A 14,153-nucleotide genomic window follows, 5' to 3' on the forward strand; every position below is an offset into this window, starting at 1 on the left:
CCATGAAGCCTATGAGAGGCAAAATAGAAGTACACTATTATAAGGGTTTTTTAAAAAAATTTATTTATTTTATTTATTTATTTTTGGCTGCATTGGGTCTTTGTTGCTGTGTGTGGGCTTTCTCTAGTTGCGGCAAGCGGGGGCCACTCTTCAGTGCGGTGCGCGGGCTTCTCATTGCGGTGGCTTCTCATGTTGCAGAGCATGGGCTCTAGGCGCTCAGGCTTCAGTAGTTGTGGTTTGTGGGCTCTAGGGCACAGGCTCAGTAGTTGTGGTGCACGGGATTGGTTGCTCCGCAGCATGTGGGATCTATCTGGAGCAGGGCTCGAACCCGTGTCCCCTGCACTGGCAGGTGGATTCTTAACCACTGTGCCACCAGGGAAGCCCCTATTATAAGGGTTTTATACTATATGTGAAGTGGCATAACATTACTTGAAGTTAGACTGTGATAAGTTAAAGATGTGTGCTATAAGCCCTCAAACAACCACTAAAATAATAAAGAGTTGTAGTTAATAAGCTAGCAACAGAGGTAAAATGTGATTATAAAAGATACACAATCTTAAAGAAGGCAGAAAAAGAGGAGGAAGGGAACAAAAAACAGATTGGGCAAATATAAATAAATAGCAAGATGATAAAACTCAAATCCAGCCATATCAATAATCAATCACATTAAATGAAAATGGTCTAAACACTCCAATTAAGAAGGCTTTTGTCAGAATGAAACAAAATCAAGACCCAACTCTATGCTGCCTATGATAAATGCACTTTAAGTATTAAGACACAAATAGGTTAAAAGTAAAAGAATGGAAAGAGACATGTCATGCTTACATGAATCAAAAGAAGCTAGAGTGGCTCTATTAACATCAGGCAAAGAAGATTTCACTCCAATAGTATTACCAAGGGGAAAGAAGTTCATTTCATTTTGATAAAGGGATCAGTTAAGCAAGAGAATAATAACAGTCTGAAATGTTTATGCATCTAATAAGGAGGCTTCAAAACATATAAAGCAAAAACTGATAGAACTACCAGGAGAAATAGACAAATCTGTAATTTTCAATACCATTCTCTCAATAATTGATAGAACAAGTAGGCAGGAATTCAGTAATAAACAGTAGTCTTGAACATTATTAATCAGACCTGACTGACATTTATGGAACATTCCACCCAACGACAGCAGAACACATTCTCAAGTGCACACAGCTCACCAAGCTAGACCATAAAACAAGTCTCAATAAATTTAAAAGGATTCAGGGACTTCCCTGGCTGTCCAGTGGTTAGGACTCCGTGCTTCCATTGCAGGGCACATGGGTTCAAGCCCTGGTTGAGGAAGTAAGATCCTTCAAGCCATACAGCGTGGCCAGAAAAATAAATAAGTTTTAAAAAAAAGGATTCAAATCATACAAAGTATGGGTTCTGACCACAGTGGAATTAAATTAGAAATCAATAACATAAATATTTTTGGAAACTCTCCAATTATTTGGAAACTAAAAAGCATATTCCAAATACCTCATAGATCAAAAAGAAACAAAAAGGGAAATTAGAAGGTATTTTGCACTGGATGAAAATGAAAACAAAACATATCAGGATTACGGGGTGCCACTAAAGCAGCATTCAGTGGGAAATTTTAATTAGAAAAGAATAAAGATTTGAAATTACTGACCTCACCTTCCACCTTAAGAAAGTGCAAAAAATAAGAGCAAAGTAACCCAAGTAAGCAGAATAAAGGAAATAATAAAGACAAAAGCAGAAAATAATGAGATAGAAAACAAAAAACAATAGAGAAAAATCAATAAAACTAAAAACTTGTTCTTTGAGAAGATCATTTGAATTAAACTTCTAGCCAGACTTCTCAAGGACAGAAAGAGAGAGGGAGAGAGATAGGGAGAGAGGGAAAAAGGGAGAAAGGGGAGTGGTGAGAGGAGAGAGAGAGAGAGAGAACACAATTTACCAAAATCAGGAATGACAGAGGTAACATCACTACAAATGCTATAGATATTTAAAAGATAATATAATAAAGAGTCAGACTCCATGTTTGATGTTTGACTGCTCACAGCTTTTAAGTCTCCATTTTCCCTACTTGCCTTCTGTTCCACATCCGGAAAAGCTGATAAGCAAGCCTAGGTGCTCCCTTCTTTGGCACCTGCAGGAGTTTAAACCACGTTAAGCCCAGCCTGGCTGTGGGAACCTTCAACACCTCATAACCCACCATAAAAACTCCAAACCAATCTAATCTGCGTTCCTTGCCCTCTCAAGCTGTTTTCAGACCTTGTTGGAAGCTGCCCTGCTCTCCTCCAGAAAGCCTCATTATGTGAGTAATAGCCCCTTTTCATCACCTCTTGGTTTGTGCGGTGTCATCATCAGTCTTTCTGTGTCTGAGGAGTGGCTCCAACAGATAATAAGGGACTATTGTGAAAAAGTGTATGCCATTAAATTTGACAACTTAGATTAAATTGTGAATGACACAAACTATCAAAGTTCTCCCAGAAGAAATAAGTTACAAGAATAGCCATTTTCTATTAAAGAAGTTAAATTTCTAGTTAAAAACTTTTCTACAGTAAAAACTCTAAGCCTGAATAGGTTCCTTGATGAACTTTACCAAACATTTAAGGAAGCAATACCAAATATACACAAACTTCCAGAAAATTGAAGAAATGGGAATTTGTCCCAACTCATTCTATAGGACCAGGATTACCCTGAAACCAAAACCAGGCAAAGAAAATTACAATATCCCTTATGAACATTGATACAAGAATCTTTTTAAAATTTTGCAAATCAAATCCAAAAATATATGAAAAGACTAATACATCATAACAAAAAGGGGCTTATTCCCAGAATACACAGTTGGTTTAACATTCAAAGAACAATCAATATAATTCACTATAATAACAGAAGAAAACTGAAAAATCATATGATCTCAATAGACAGAGAAAATAATTTTGAAAAACATTTAACATCAATTTTATAAAACTCACCAATCTAGTAATATCTTAGATTCTCTGGTTCTCAGACACTCACTGGGTGTCCAAAAACTTAATTCAATTCTGACACTCTCTCTAGTTAGTGCAGACCCTGCAGGTTAAGGGCTGTCCCACTTCAGACACCAGTCACAAGTCTGAAGTTGCCACGTGTACTTCTGACTCACTGGCTATAAACTGGGGGGTTCCTAAAACCCCCTCCTCAGGTTTGATAATTCACTAGAATGACCCAAAGACCTCAGGAAAACACTTTACTATGTCCACCTCTTTATTATAAGGATACAACTCAGGAATAGTCAAATGGAAAAGATGCACAGGACAAGGTAAGGGCTGGGGGCTGGTTAGAGAGGTAGCTCCCATGACATCTCTGGGTGCCCCATCTTCCCAGCATATCAATGTGTTTACCAATCTGGAAGTTCCCTGAACCTTTTTTAAAGGTTTTTTGTTTGTTTGTTTGGTTAGCTGGTTGGTTTTTTTTTTAAATTGAGGTTCCATTATGTAGGGCATGATTGATCAAATCATTAGCCATTGGCGATTGAACTCAATCTCCAGTCCCTCTCCTCTCCCCAGAGGTTGAGGATGGGGCTGAAATTTCTAATCCTCTAATCAAGGTTTAGTCTTTCTGGCAACTAGGTCCCATCCTGAAACTATCTAGGGACCCACCAAGAGTCACCTAACTAGCATAATCTCAGATATGTTTGAAAGGGGTTTATTGGGAATTATAAGAGCTGTTCCTATCACTCAGGAAATTCCAAGAGTTTTAGGAGCGCTGTACCAGGAACCAGGGACAAAGACCATATATTTCCCATTATACCACAGAATAGAACATAATGAAAGGCATCTATGAAAACCTACAACCAACATCATGCTTAATCCTGAAACACTGAATGTTTTCCCTCCAAGATCAGGAACACCGAGAAATGTCGTTCTCATCACTGCTATTTAACAGAGCAGATTATGGAGGTTCTAACCAGTGCAATTAGGCAAGAGAAACTAATATAAAAGCATCCAGATAGGAAAGGAAGAACAAAACTGTGTTTATTCATAGATGACATCACTGTCTCTATAAAAATTCTGATGAGCTTTACAAGCTACCAGAACTAATATATGAGTTTAGCAATGTTGAAAGATATGAGATCAATATACAAAAATCAATTGTTTTTCCTAAATATTAGCAAAAAACCATTGACAATTTTTTAAATTTAAATATCACTTACAATTGCATCAGAGATATAAAATGCTTTGTGGATATCTAAATCTTACCAGAGATGTGCGATATCTGTACCTGGACAACTATTAAATATTGCTGAGAGAAATTAAGAGGATCTAAATAAATGGAGAAATATATACTATTCATGCATGGGAAGACTCATCGTGGTTGAGATGTCAGTTCTCCCCAAGTATTTCTACAGATTTATTGCAATCACAATTAACATCCCAGCAGGCTTTTTTTTTTTTTTTTTTTTAATTGACTAGGTGATCCTAAAGCTCATGTGGAAAGGGAAGGGTTAAGGTTAGGGTTTGAAAACAAAGTTAACACTACCTGAATTCAAGAATTGTTCTAAATCTTTGTTAATCAAAGGAGCATGGCATTGGCATAAAGATAGACAAATAAAACAATGGAACAGAAATAAACCCATACACATAGATACCTGACTTTTGACAAAGCTGCAAAGGCAATGCAGTGGAGAAAGAATAGCCTCTTCAACAAATGGTGCTGGAACAATTGAAAATCCATATGCAGCAACAACAACAACAAAAGGCGGAAAGGAAGGAAGGAAAAGAAAAGGAAAGAAAACTGCATCCATCCCTCACAACATGTGCAAAAATTAACCCTATATAGATAGTAGACCTATATATAACACCTAAAACTATAAAATCTGTAGAAGAAAACATAGGAGAAAAAGAATCTTTGTAAATACATATCTGATAAAAGATAAAGAATAAAGAATTCTCAAAACTCAACAATAAGAAAACAACTCAATAAAAATAGGCAAAGTATTTGCACAGACTCTTCACAGATGAGCTATACAGATGGCAAACAGCACATGAAAGGATTCTCAGCACCACTAGTCATTAGGGAAATGCAAATGAAAACCACAATGAGATACCACTACACACATATTAGAAATGCTAGACCATATCAAGTGTTGGTGAGGATGTGGAGGAACTGGAACTCTCATACACTGCTGCTGGGAATGTAAATGGTACAAACAGTTTGGAGAACAGTTTAGTAATTTTTTTAAAAGTTAAATAAATGATCCATTCACTCCACCTAGGTTTCAAATCCCAAGAGAAAAGAAAATATATATGCATACAAAAACTTGTACACAAATGTTCATAGCAGCTACAGTTGTAATAGACAACAACTGGAAACAACCCAAATGTCCAGATGAAAGGATGAACACATTGATACATACAATAATCCATGAATGAATCTGAAAATTGCTGTGTTAAAGAAGCCAAACCCTCTCCCTCAAAAAGAGTATGATTCCATTTATATAAGATTCTAGAAAAATGCAAACTAATATACATTTACAGAAAGAAGGTCAGTGATTGCTTGGGTAGGGGAGGTCAAGGATGGTCGTGAGGGAGGAAATTAAAAAGGAACACAAGGAAACTTTTGGGGGTGATGGATAAGTTCACTATCTTGAAAGTTATCAAATTGTATACTTTTCCCATGTCAATTATGTTCAATAAAGCTGTTTTAAGAACTTAAAGATATTTTGAAAAATTGGGTTTATTGAAAGCTAGTATGCATATGGCATTATCAGTAAAGAAAGCATACACTTTTCTCATTCATTCATTCTTTTGGGTGCCATTTGGGTGCTAGACACCAGGTGTCAAACGGTGAGCAGGACAGAGGCTCTGTGCAATGAATTTATGCCCCTGCTGCTCACAAATGCTTTGGTTTGACCAGTAGATTTGTCAGTCATTAGTATCTAGGTTCTGTCAAAGGAAAAGGATTGAGTTACGCTGAAGTTCAATGGTGGTGAAGAACGAACACAAATAGTTTTGTGAGATACCCCCATGGTAGATGCCGAGTGGGAAGGCTCTGCTACAGGACACCCTCCTGATCTCACTCCTATATTCACTTGAGAAAGCCACCTCACCATGGATTGGAGAATCCAAGTGTATTTTAAATGATATTCAGAGTTAAGCAAACTTGTTCTTTTGTGAACTTTGTGGGACTTGCTGTCCCTTTACAAAAAATAATTTTACTGCATCACCTATTCCTTTTTATAAAGACAAAAATTCAAATGACTCATTCAACCTAATGAATAAGGTGTTGAAATCTGTTATTAATTTATTTGTTTAGTATTTGCGGCTCTGTTCTCTAAATAAAGCCTAAAATACTTATCAGAAAATACATAATTTTACATTTATCTATCAGAAAATAGATCATTTTACAAGTATAAAACAATCCACAGTTTGTAGCATTTTAATATTCCCTGTATGTTACGGAAGTATAAAGTTTCTTGGAAGCTAAAGAACAGCCAAACTAATGTTCAAAACTCAAAGGAAATACAAAGAAATATTTAAAATTTTAAAAGACCCAAGTGGGTGAAGGATACAAATGAGATCATTGGCCTGCTCTTTATTCATTTCTTTCTCTCTTGCCTGAGCTAACATCTCAGAAAACATTTGTTTCCATGGCCAGTAACACTTTCTTGATTGGAGTAAATTAAAATGGCCACTTGACCTCTGGGACCCCAGCCTTTCCTGGCTGCCCCAAGTTCTGCCACTAACTCCTGCTCAATGTTTTCCCACCTCTCCCAGAGTTTTTTCTCCAACCCAGACGTCTGTCCTGAGCTCCAGGCCCACACTTACAATCCAATTCACCTACCTCTCCCATCTCTCCTGCCCACTCTCATCACCACTGGCCTGGACTCTCTAGTGGTTCTCACATGGGCTCCTCGTGCCCACTCTGTCCCCCCTAGTAGCCAGAATCATCCTTCAATATTTTAGATCATGCATTCTTTTGCTCAAAATCCCCAGCTGGAGAGGGGTGCATTATACTGTGAATAAATCCATTGCCTGGCCCCACCTGCCTCTCCGCCCTCCTTGATCCCACTCTAAGCCAGGCTCCTGACTGCTCCTCAGACATCCTTGTTTCCATCTCAAGCTTTGTCCCCATGGCCCTTCTGCCTGGAAAAATCTTTCCCTCAGATATGACCATTGCTTGACCATCATCCAGAGTTCGGACATCTCCAAGATGTCTTCCCAACCACCCAAAGTCGAGAACCACCTCCTACCTCAGCCCTCTGCCCTACCCCTGATCCTGCTCTATTTTCCTTATCTTTCCTCAGAGCACTTGTCAGTACCATGAGATTCCATTGTATATTTATTATGTCTGTTTTTGTTGCCCTTGAGACTAGTCTAATGGGTCAAACAACACACCTAAACACATACTAGGCAGGCAACTCATGATGATGAAGGATGGCAGGCAAATCTATTTACCAGCTAAATTGGCAATTTAAAAACATGGTTTTGGAAATGGTGATTCATGATGAATCTTCAGCTGGCGGAGAGTCACATTATTTCAAAGTCCGCTCGTAATGTTAGAATGTTTTTGTATTGTGCTATTGTGAACCATGGTGACATATATGAGACCTGTAGAAGCATATAGAATGGAAGAACCTCTCCATTCTATGGAAGATCAATTTGTTAAGTGCCTACTGCGTGCTGGTCCGGTGCTAGGCACTATATATCCATCATCTCATTTAGTTCTCTTCAGCACCCATGATCCCCTTTTCACAAGACATGGGATCTAAGATACAGAACTATTTAGCTGTAAGAGCCAAAATTACACCTAGGGTTGGCCTGACCTCACCATCTGAGTGCTTTCCCCTACACTTTGTGCCTCCCCTGAGGGAAGACCTGATCACAAAGGTGATGCAGAGCTGAAGTTGACAGGATGAGCTGGAGGACAGGCCTGCCAGACAGGGAAAGGGCACTGTAGGTCATGGAGAGTCCAGAGTGAGAGATCTTGACTTTTTCTAACAATATCACAATGGGTGGGTTTGTGATTTCATTCCCCTAAAAATTATTCAGGTAACTCCTTCCATTTGGGTATTCTTTCAGTAAGGGTCTATATTTGATTGTAATAGAAACTCATGAGCAATGGCTCTTTAAAAAATGAGGGGTTCTGTTTTCTTTTTACTTAATGAAATGCCCACAGGTAGGGAGTCGAGGCCACCAGCTTGGTGACCCCATGATGCTGCGCCCTCTTCTCTCATCCCTGCAGTGTGTACTCTTGTCAGCGCAAGGTCACGAGGAGCCTGCTCCATGTGGGCATTGACCCCGGGTCCCATCAGGAGAAAGGGGAAGGGTCAAGCCTTGTCTCAGAGGCATCTGCCCACTTTCAGGCAGCTTTCCCAGAAGCTGCACCCAACAACGCAGACTTCTGCTTCTGTTGCACACCTGGTCACCCCTAACTGCAAGGGAAGCAGGAAGTGAGTGAGTATTTTTAGCTGCCCACACATCGCTGGCTGGCAGAATCAGGGTTCTTTGGTAGGAAAGAGTTGAAAAGTTGGTACTGGACAGGCAGCCAGAAGTGCCCGCCACCCCTAAGGAGTTCCTGGTTCAGGGAGGAGAGGAGGCAACGCCATGAACCAGGTGCCCAGGCCTGGACTCTGGGGGTCTTTCCTAAGAAATGTTCTCGCTGCCTCCACAGGACACGAAGAAGCTCATCCGGGAACTCTCCACCAGTGCCGCGGACACGCTGGCCATGATCGCCACCATTGGAGACAGCCTGCTCAGGGCCACCAAATGCCGGATTGCCACCTTGAAAAGGCAGCTGGAGAGCGAGCACTCCTCCAAGTTGGAGAAGTTACAGCTGGTTGCCCGGGAACTTGAAGCCCCCCAACAGCTTTACCAGCAGATGACGATGCTCCTGCAGCATCACGCTGACACAGTACAGTTTCTCCACGAGCATAAAAGGCTCAAGAGGGAGATGGTGAGACTCATGGAGGGCAGCATGTCCCCCCAGATCCCCATCAAGGACACTATTTCCATCAGGCGCTATTTTGAAGAACTCATTAGAGGAATAGACATCACTGCCTTTGTCCCCCCTGAGACTGACCAAGTGCTGGCCAACGCAGCTGGGCTCCGAGAGGCCTGGCAGGCAGGCTGTGCCACGCAGGGCCGTCTGTCCCAACAAGTGCTTGAGGATATTTTGTGCAAGGCAGCGTCGGGCTCAGTGCCAAAACCAAATGAAGAGGCAAAGCTTCCTGGGAACCCACCTCATTCTTCCTCTCCTTCTTCCACCAGCATGTCCTTGGCACAGGGAAGTGAGGTTGGGTCTAGGGAATCAACTGTATAACGTAGTATTTTGGTCTCAAAATGTCAGCAACTTTTATCATTTTGGCTGTAACTCGAAGGTTGCTAGATTTTGCTTCTTGAAAAAAAAAAAAAGATTCTATATGGTGGTTTCTCTTAATTTGGGGTCTTGTGTTGCTAATTGATCATCCAAAGCTTTTTCTTTATTTTTTTAATGGAAACCTGCTTTAAAAGCTTGAGGCTCATGTAGGAGGCTTTGAATCCTGGGGGCCGCTGGCTTGGCTGTCAGGGTGGGTGGTGCAGGAAGTGAGCTCTTGGCACAACTGAACAGACAGCTTTGTGCTCTGATGACTTAACGGTGCACTTTTAGCTCAGTTGAGCCTCAGATAGTAGAAAGCGCAATAGCAATGATTCCCCAGAAATGAAACCTTTGGCTAGCTCTGGACTGTGGCTTTTGTTCCTTTCCCATCACAATAACTACAATTTGTTGACTGCTTAGGATACAAACACTACTAGGCATTGTTATGTTAATGAGTTAATTCCATTCTCAGAATAACTGAAAGAGATGAGAGTTATCACCTCCACCTTACAGGAGGAACCTCAGGGTCAGAGAATTTAAGTAAAGAGCCCAAGATGACACAGTCATTGAGAGGGTGGATCGTAATGCAAATCAAACTCCTCCTGGTGGAGGCCTAGCTTCTTCCAACCTACCCCAGAGTCTCTGTAGGCGGTACTGATCTAGATATATCTCCTTAAAGAACACTGCTACCGTTCTTCAGGAAGGAGCTCACTCAATTCTAGCTGACCAGTTTTTAGTAAACATCTACCATAAAAGTCACTGTTTATGGAATCCTTAGTAGCACCTGTTATGCACAAACATTGCCCTTAATGCTTCACATAAATGACATTGTTGGAACTCACTCCACCTTAGGAGGTAGGCTGTAGAGTCCCCGTTATACAGATGAAGAAACTGAGAAGGGTATCAGCAATTTGTCCAAAATCGCAGCGGGCAGAAATGTATCATTCTCAAGCCCATTCTCCTTCCTTCTGCCTCACTGTTAGTCGTGACTGTGCACTGGGGAAAGCGTGGAGTAGCCTCAGGGATGATAGGACCTAGACTCAGTTGCTGTCAGGAGCCCGCCGCCCCCACCCCTCCACCTTTGTCTCTGCTTCTCAATGCTTGCTTTGCTTCTTTCCTGTGGAATGACCCCCTTCTCCCCTGTCATCACAGCTTGGGGGCTGGGCTAAGGGGTTCTCTTCTCCCAGTGCCTGTTTAAGACATCCTCAAGGAAAGGACTCTGCTTGGCCTAGACCAAAATCCCATGGTCCAAGTGGGGCAGGAACAGTGCCCCAGAGCAGAGGCAGTGAGGCCACAAACACAGATGACTACGGGAGCCAGGCTTGTAATAAAATTGAAGAAGGCGAGAGGTGGGGGGAAGGTGGGGGCTGTGACAAATAGCAGAGCTCATGCTGGGCATAAAGAAAACATTGTCCTGTTGGAATGTAAGCTGAGTGTTCCAGTTTTTGTAAGAAAAGCAAGAAATCCAGACTTTTTAATGTTAAATATCTTGATTCTTTTGAATGCTGTCAGCTAATTAAAAATAGATTTACAACATTGCATGGGCATCACAAAGCACTTCTGTGAACCAGATGTGACCCCCAGGCCATCACCAGTTTGCAAGCTCTGGCCGAGGTGGACAATGTAATAACAGCCCACTTCACCCCAGGGGTGCTGGGGTGTTTGCCAAACCTGGGGCCTCCCTCCTTCTGCTGTGACTCCTTAGGCAGCAGCACTTCCTGGCACTTACACAGGAAAGCAGGAGGCCCCTGGACTCACGGGCACTCAGAGTGGGTGAGATCTGGGGAGGCACTGGCCAGACATCAGCCTCCAAGATCAACGCGCTCCTCATGCTCCGAGCTAAAACCTGGGTGCGCTGAGGCAGGGCCCCAGGATTAAGGGAAAGATTAAAGATAAGGGTGTCTGCTGTGTAAAGCAGGGAACCTAAAAGGCAAATTGATTATCTGGACCCAGCGTGCTGAGTGAGGGGCCAGAGGGAGCAGCTGCACAAAGAGCCCCAGTCTCACCTGGGGAGGGGCAGTGATGGAGGGCAGGGTCAGAGGGAGTTCGCAGGAGTGTTCTTGCTTTACTTGGGTAGTTTTTGTTGCAGGTAAACAAAGGTGGAGGGAGGGTTCTGTCCTGGGGCTGCCTGCAGAGAGGTGTGGACGAGAAGTGGGATCTGACACGGCAAGGCCTCAGGGACACTGGACCTCTGGTCCTTTGGGGCTTGGCTACTTCGGGAACCCCAGCCCAGGAAGTCTGTGGGTCTTCTCAGGTCTCTGAACCTCCTCCTCTTCCTGGCCCAGCCGGCTGTGCTCCCTCTGCTTTTCACGCTGTCTGCTGGTCGAGGCCCTCACTACCCGGACTCCTCCTGCAGGAGTTCTTATCCTCTGAGCTCAGCCTCCACTGTGAACTGCCCTATTCTCTTTGCTTTTAATTCTACACTTCAAGAGATATTAGAGCACCTACTATGTGCACAGGTCACTGTTCTAGAAGATGGGGACACAGCTGTGACTATTCAGACAGGTTCTTGCTCTCTTGGAGGGAGAACAAGAAAACAAGCAAGGTGGGTTCAGAGAGTGCCAAAATGCTGAAGGTGTTATAAAAATAGAGTGGTGAAATAGTGATGGTGGGGAGTTAGACTGGGTGGTCTGTCTGAGCAGGCCAGGTTTAAGTGCTATCTGAATGACCAGAACTGGCCAAGCGAAGATGGGGATGAGCATTCCAGGTGGCCTGAACAGTGGCAGGCACTGAACTCCCACAAGCATGGGGAGTGGAAAGGGAGGTTGAGGCCGGGCTGGGGGTGGGTTGAAGTATGGGGACAAGCTCGAACTTGAACCTAAGGATTACTGTGGGCTGGTCTGCATTGCCAGCAAGGTCGTCCTCTTGGTCCCGAGTGAGGATTCAAATGCAGCTCTTGCCACCTTTTCAAATAATGATTGTGAAGACAACCAGGTTCTGTTTATTACTCAGCAGTTCCAAACCACACCCTACTATGATTTAATTGAACACGTTGTCTCTGTCCAAGGGTGTCCCCCTGGGACACAGGAGCTGGGACTTTCACCCATGTTTGCCCTATTCCAAAAGCTGTGTGTTCTTTCCACAATACGTGCCCCGCATCTCCTAAGACTCCACTCGCAGAATGAGAGCACACGGCATGAGCGTGCCCACTTGGTCAAGCTAGCTTCCTATGGAAGTTTCCCCAAATTTTAGGGGCTTAAATAAGTCACATCTCTTTCAAGTTCAGGCTTCACTGGAGAGCACCCTATGTTGCCAGCAGGGGACCAGGATTCTCTCCATGTGGTTTTCCCCTACACTCCATTCCACCCAGGAAGCTGGATATCATAAAGGCGGAGAGAAAGAGCAAGCCCCTCCCTTGGAGGGCAGAACCCAGAAACCTCGCCCATGCTCCTGCTCACATCTCAACAGCCAGCACTTAGTCACATGGTTACATCCTAGGGCACTCTACTTCTGCTTTCCCCTAAAAACCTGGTTTCTGTTTACTACAGAAAAAGGAGACAATGGATACTAGGGAACAGCTAACCGTCTCTGGATAACTTTTACACTTTTTTTTTTTCCTGGTTATGAAAGCAATACACACTTACTGCTAAGAAGTGTGTAAAGACAATAAAGGTCATGAGTAATTCCAGAGCAAACCATTGTTTAAGATTTATGGGGTCATGTCATACACGTTATTTTGTAACTTTATTTCTCTCTTAACAGTATAACCCTGATAATCTTCCTGTATTGATAAATTTAGGTCTACATCACCATCATAGTTTTTCATGGCATGTTTAAGTGATGACCTATGATGACCTGGGAGATTGCTGTGATTTTTATTTATTTGATTGCTAATGAGGGTGAACACCTTTTCGCATCTATTGCCCATTTTTATTTCTTTTGTGAATTGACAGTTTATATCTTTCGTTTATATTTTAATGGGCCATTCACTTTTTTTTTTTTAAAGGGGCCATTCACTTTTTAACTATTGATTTGAAAAAAAAATTCACTTTATATACTAAGGATAACATATTAGCAAACACTTATATAAGTGCTTTTATTACCAAGCACTGTTCTAAGAACTTGCAATATTTACTCATTTCATCCTTACAACAGTTCTATAAGGTACATGCTGTTATCATCCCCATTTTACAGATGAGAACCTGAGGCACAGAGAGAATAAGCGATTTGTGGGATGTGTAGCTGTGTAGTTGGGAAGAGGTAGAACTGGGGTTCAAACTGAGCAGCCTGGTTTCAGGTCCTTGCTCTTGACCACTAGACATTCCAGCTAATGTTTTTTTTTTTGTTGTTGTGTATTTTACAAAGTTGTTTTTCCAATTTGTCATTTGTCTTTTAACTTTAAAGTTTTTTTTTTAAATTGGGTTTTCACTTATTTGGTCAAATCTATTAATCTTTTTCTTTATAGACTTCAGGGTCGTTTGGTTGGCTTTCAAGGGTAGAATATGAAGCACGAGTTGGAAAGTAGAGGGTAATATATTTCATATATACTTTTTCAAACTTACTAAGAACTTTCAGGTGAATATGTGAAGAAAATGTCAGAAAAGTTCATAGTGCTATGGGGGCTCTGTTGTGTAGTAGAAGCCCATAGCACCTCTCAACTCAAATACTGAACAACATTCTAACTGGTCTCCTTGCTGCACTTTCCTCCCACCTCGGCCTACATCATTGTACTGGTTCCATTTAACAGAATTTTTTACATTCCCAGACTACCACCTTCTACTGTGCGAGGTACTGTGGACAGAGATGGTTGAGAATCCCACTCCTCTACAGCACAACTCCAGACAGCCCAGTGGGCCTGCGCTCTCCTTTCTAACTACATC

At 42.2% G+C, this 14,153-nt stretch overlaps 1 protein-coding gene across 1 annotated transcript in view; it reads left to right on the top strand.

The window, feature by feature from the left end:
• The window catches only part of LOC309664500 (putative E3 ubiquitin-protein ligase MID2), a 32,271-nt gene extending 20,963 nt beyond the window's left edge, over positions 1–11,308 (top strand). Inside the window, exon 4 of the mRNA XM_082470015.1 lies at positions 8,650–11,308. Within this exon, the coding sequence (XP_082326141.1) occupies positions 8,650–9,297 (648 nt within the window). The 3' untranslated portion in view covers positions 9,298–11,308. The remainder of the gene's footprint in view (positions 1–8,649) is intronic.
• Positions 11,309–14,153: the final 2,845 nt, after the last annotated feature.

The sequence above is a fragment of the Balaenoptera physalus genome, assembly GCF_965194825.1.
Source record: "Balaenoptera physalus genome assembly, chromosome: 7".
Taxonomy (NCBI): Eukaryota; Metazoa; Chordata; class Mammalia; order Artiodactyla; family Balaenopteridae; genus Balaenoptera; species Balaenoptera physalus.